This window comes from Prunus dulcis, chromosome 3 (genome assembly GCF_902201215.1).
Source record: "Prunus dulcis chromosome 3, ALMONDv2, whole genome shotgun sequence".
Classification (NCBI taxonomy): domain Eukaryota; kingdom Viridiplantae; phylum Streptophyta; class Magnoliopsida; order Rosales; family Rosaceae; genus Prunus; species Prunus dulcis.
This window is the reverse complement of record NC_047652.1, coordinates 4,044,661-4,050,461: the sequence shown is the minus strand read 5'-3', so window position 1 is coordinate 4,050,461 and position 5,801 is coordinate 4,044,661. Positions and strand designations below refer to the sequence as shown.

General features: G+C 40.1%; 1 protein-coding gene across 1 annotated transcript; it reads left to right on the top strand.

Moving 5' to 3' along the window:
- The first annotated feature begins 3,233 nt into the window (after positions 1–3,233).
- LOC117621013 (basic proline-rich protein-like) lies at positions 3,234–4,911 on the top strand. Its single transcript, XM_034351271.1, has 2 exons — positions 3,234–4,574; positions 4,801–4,911. The coding sequence occupies exons 1-2, from the start codon at positions 3,234–3,236 to the stop codon at positions 4,909–4,911; spliced, it is 1,452 nt and encodes a 483-aa protein (XP_034207162.1).
- The last annotated feature ends 890 nt before the right edge of the window (positions 4,912–5,801 follow it).

Here is a 5,801-nt window from a genome sequence, read left to right as displayed (position 1 = left end):
TTTATAGGATTGGAAACCCAATTGTCATATTGCATGAGATTGATGTCTAGTTCATTGCGATGAGCACAAGTTTATAATGTTGATTGATTATGGAAAGCCCATAAAAGGGATTAATGCATGGTTGCAGCTCAATCAAAGGGATAACAAGAAAGAACATAACAGTAGGCTTTTATGTTCAATTATTTATACCAATTTAAGATTAATTTGTCACAATTGATCTGGCTACTTAATCAAAGGGACAAATGAAGCATGTTCTACAACACTGGATGAACAAACTATATCAAACAAGGTTGTTTAGGCACCGATCTAATTCGCGAATTTCCTGACAGGAATTTGAATAATGGTTCATTGTTCTGATTAAGCGCTAATCCATTCGCAAAACGGTTTCAAGGCTTGTAATCTGTAAACTTAATTGAATCATTTCACAAAGGATTAGAGGTGTCAGTTTCAATTTCTATCCAAGGATTAAGGACATAATCTATCCAAGAGTGTAGGCTGTTAGCTCTACAATCAACAGAAATCAATACAAGTCAGGGAATTAATACAACAAAAATCGGGGAATAATTAACGAAAATCAATCCAAGTCAAGACATCATTACGAACCAATTAAGGAAGTATTTTCTTTTCCTTCATATAATTTAGCTTAATTAGCGAGCTGCTAATTAAGATGGACAAAGGGTACAGAGGCTATAAATAGTCTGTTTCTGTGCTCAACATTCGAACATGCAGAACAGTTCTGATAGTTAAAGAAAGAGAGATCGAGAGGGGGATTAGGCAGCCATGGAAGCAACTAGATATAGAACCATCACTTCTTCCATGATCAAAATCATGATGGTGATTATGATGATCATGTTGGTTAATGTTCAAGCCGATGATCATCAAGATTATCTAATCAACATCCCTTCCAACACAGTAACTCCAGATGACAATGCTCATGTTGAAGATCAAACAGCAGCAAGTCCACCGCCACCAAACTCAGTCATTGGTGATATAGGTCGTTGTGCTTCTGAGTGTGCAGCTATGTGCGGCCGCCGCCACGTTATCACCACGGGTTCAGCTTCAACCGACCGGTTTTTTTTCCCCCGCATTCCGGGTTTTATCAAACCCCCCCGCATTCGCAGACCTGGCCGTGTTCGCAAACCCCGACGACCCGGTGGCAGAGTCGGAGCAGCCATCGGGGATTGTTACAAGGACTGTTTGCTAGACTGCGGCCTACAAGCCCCGAGCAGCCTATCTCAATGCACTGCTGGATGTGCTTATAATTCTGTTACTGCTACTGCGTCAACCCTATTAACTGAGGATAATGTGCAGAACTATGTTGATTCCTGCTACAAAGAATGCCAGAAGAATAATTAGGTGTTGCTAATTACAAGTCATTTCCGCTTTCGTGATCAATGTGTTGATGAAAGAATTTGCAGATTTATTAGAATAAAAGAATTTATTTAATAGTATCGTTAAGTATCCACCGGTATACGTATTTATTTGAGTTTGCAGACCGGGCAATTCGTGTCCACAGGTCGTGTTCAGGATCAACACGATTACGATTTGATTTACGAACATGTTGCAACCCATTTCAAAATTCTAGGATGGCAATTCGTGTTCACGCGTTGGATTCTACATAGATCTAACATGAACATGATTAATTAAAATCAATTTAAACACAACAAGATTAGTAGTTGTGTGAATTTTTTCAAACACAACAATTTTATATTTGAAAATTGAAGCAAACTTGTCAAATATTTCTTACTTCTTATAATTCCATGAAGCCAAAATTATCAGCCTAACACTGACAGACATAACAATTTCATGCACATATATATTTGCAGCAAACATTCAACATTCTATCAAAGACTCTTTTGACTTTATATATACAGGGGAGCACAGTGATAACCCGTTATATATTTAGTATGATGCTTTGTTTGAGCACACCTCACAATGTCATCTCATGATAAAGACCGTTTCCTTTTTAGGTAATACATTCAAGTATCAAATAAACTTGCAAAAAATAATTGTCCAAATTAGACAACATTTAGTCATCCTTATAAACGAAATATGCCTACCATTTGATTGCTTAAGTTGCTTGAGTGGAAGATGTAAACATTTATATTGATGAATGAAATATGTCTACCGTTAACAACAAAAAGAAGACAACATTTGGTCATCTATCTAGGATCAGATAAACAAATAAACACGATATTTCCTATGAACAATTGAAATTATTTATGATAATAATCAAATGGTTAAATGATTATTTCTGATTAGCTATTTTTTTGGGAGAGATATTCCTTGAATGATGACCTAAAAAATGAATGATTCGGATCATGAGATGACATTGTATAATAGGCCCAAAAAAGTGATTAATGTTGTATTAACTTACTAACCGATTAATAATCCTTTGTCACTTCGCTCAAATAATATAAGTGACCTTATGATAGTTTCTTTTCTCGGTGGTTTCATTTTGTACACGTAACACATTGCCCTTTTTAAGGATATGAACTTGCCCCTAATTGCGAGCCCTTGTCAGTAGTACTTGTTATGCATGAAATTATGTGCTCATGGTTGTGTAATTAGACTAAATAAAGCCCATATAAAGTTGATTCCTAATTATATTGTTGAATTGCTGATTGATTGATCATTTTATAGTGTTACTATATATACAAATAAAATGCCAAAATTTAGTTCCTATATATCTTACTATAAATTCTGTTGATCAGGGACACAATCATAGCCATTAGAAAGAAAAATAAAGAAACAAAATACGGGAATTAATGCATGCATTAGAGTTCAATCAGTTATCTCATCCATATAATCTCACTAATTATCTGATCGATCGCCAGATATTAATCCTTCAGTTGAGGGGCTGATCGAATGGTGTTTTCATCAATTACCTAATCGACTGATATAACCAAAGGAATTCATTAAGAGGTGTCAATGTTTCATTGGATGACAGCCAGCATGACGGCAGGAACCAAATTCAATTTCCCCATCTAGGGGCGGCAATGCATGGATGCAAGAGAACAATCGGAACATTGGCAGCTTATAATTGATTCTAAATGCAAGCAACGATCTCCAAAATTTGCTCTCATTTTGCATTCACTCACAGAAATCTATTAATGGAAAATTTTAGTAGCAAACTGCAAGGCCAAGGCTATAAATAGTGGGCTGGTTGTGTTCGTTGATCATCATATCCAAGTACATTGCGATCTACACTTGGAGAGAGGGAGAGATCGGTGATGGTGACCATGATGAATATTATGGTCCTTTTGCTAACAGCAGCAGCAAGCCTAGGGTTTGTAGTTGAAGCTCAAGTAGGTCTTCCACCTCCTCCTATGCCTGGCCTTCCTCCTCCTATCATCCCACCAGGCTTTCCAAGCCCTAGCGTTCCTGGTCTTTTCCCTCCTATCACTCCACCAGGCCTTCCTGACCCTTATCTTCCCGGTCTTACTCCACCTGGCTTTCCTAACCCTTATATTCCCGGTCTCACTCCACCAGCCTTTCCTAACCCTAATCTTCCCGGTCTCACTCCACCAGCCTTTCCTAACCCTAACCTTCCCGGTCTCACTCCACCAGCCTTTCCTAACCCATTAATCCCTGGCCTCTCTCCTCCAACTACTCCTAGTGCACCAGTTCCAAGCCCTCCTCCTTATTTTAATCCTTTGGATCCAAACATTCCACTCCCTCCATATAGTCCTCAACCATCACCTTCTGTTGAAGCTCCTGCCAACAGTCCTCAACCATCAACTTTCACACTCCCACCAGAACTTTATAAAAACATAGGAAAAGCACCTCCCTTTGTTATAGCACCCAATACTCCTCTACCACCGGATGTTGTTATACCACCACCCCCACCCCTAAACACTCCACCGCCACCTGGTTGGTCGGCTGAAAAGCTCGCCCTTAAAAACGGCATTTGTGGTGTTTCCTGCGCTTACGAATGCCAAGCCCCCGCCGTCTGGAGCACTCCCACCGCAAAAAATACCAATGGGTTATTCCGTGGACGCGGCGGCGGTGGCGGAGGCGGAGGCTTTTTCCGTCCAGTCCGTCCTGTCCGTCCAGTTACTCCCGTCCCCGTTCCCGTTACTCCTGTCCCCGTTATCCCTTCACCCGTTATCCGCCCTCCCCCCATCCCTACTCCAACGAAACCAAATCCACCCTCACCGCCTAGTCCCGTTGCTCCAGCCAAACCGAATCCCCCATCCACTCCTCCCACCGGTCCATCTCCACCCTCACCGCCTAGTCCCGCTGCTCCAGCCAATCCGAATCCCCCACCCTCTCCTCCCACCGGTCCATCTCCACCCGGTGCTCCTGCTGGTCCATCTCCACCCGGTGCTCCTGCTGGTCCATCTCCACCTGGTTCTCCGGCTAGTCCATCGCCACCCGGTTCTCCCTCCGCTCCATCGCCACCCGGTTCTCCCTCCGCTCCATCTCCACCTGGTTCTCCCGCCGCTCCATCTTCACCAGGTACTCCTGTCACACCAGTGACACCTGCGAGTCCCGTGGATCCAGTTCATCCCGTGGACCCCAATCACCCCGTACCCGGTTACCGTTACTCAAGAAAACGGGGTATGAATCAGGCAGGTTGTGTCGCTGCGTGTATGCTTCAATGCAACCAGGATTATTTACTTAGTCTCGTTCCTTGATCTGTGTCTCTGCATTTTCGGCCCAATTAACTCATCATTCTTCAGGTATTTATTTCACATGTACTCACATCATCACATGATTTACATTATTTTTTTACCATTTATTGATTTGATTTGATTCCTCACCATGTTTAATTAATTTTGTGGTTTACAAATGCAGATGCTGATCGTTCAAGTATTCAATAACGACCTTGTTGCAGCAGCTGATGCTAATCCTCAAGTTTTTGATCTTTGGAGTCAGAATAAAACATGTATCTGCGTAATAGCATGATTCATGAATCTCATGTAATCAATCACAATAAGAATTCCTATCTTTCTCATATGTATGTGTTCTGTGATTTTGTTATTTACTTTTTTATTGTATCAAAAGAATTCAATAAATAACGAATCCCATGGAAGTTCTTACCTTTTAACTTAAAGTTTACCTAATGTAGCAACAAACCTTGCACAGAACTGAGTCTAACCTTTTTGGCTTTACAATCACCGTCACCAACTAAGCCAAAACTACTCGTAATTATTTGCAGAAAAGAGAGTAAATCTTTGGTAATTAGTTAAACAAATCAATTCTCGTATATCTATTGCATCAATCACATGATAATTACCTCACCCAAAAAAAAAAAAACAATATTCAATTCAATGAAGAGCTTTTGGACACTATCAACCTTTCTATTGGACTCAATAACACACACTAATCAAAGAACAAAATGAGAGTGATGATGAGATTGAGAGAGGAAGATGGGAGGGAGAGGAGTAACACAAGTGAAAACAATTTCAAATAGATTTTCAGTTTTTAATTTTTGTTTTCATTTATGTTACTCTTCCATCCTCTCATTCTCACTTCCATTCTCCATCTTTTTTCCTCTATACTCTAGCACAAAAAATAATAATATACTAAAAACTAAAATTGAAATTGTTATCAAACGGGCCAAAGATTTAATTGTATCTCTTAATATTGGAAATCTGCCCAAAGACTATGCTAATTCTATATAGACATTTTTCTCTCAAAGCACCCTTTAAATAAAATAATACTACACATATCTTGGTTTTCAACCACACAGAAAAGGAGGGGGCCGCTTGACATCTTCATTATAATTTGACCAACCGAGAAAGGGATGTATATACGCACACTCTTGGTGGAAGTGCCCCGAATTCCATATACTT

Coding starts and splice junctions, on each gene's coding strand:
- LOC117621013 (XM_034351271.1), top strand. CDS start 3,234: ATGGTGACCATGATGAATATTATGGTCCTTTTGCTAACAGCAGCAGCA. Junction 4,575..4,800: donor GAAAACGGGGTATGAATCAG/GCAGGTTGTGTC, acceptor TTACAAATGCAG/ATGCTGATCGTTCAAGTATT.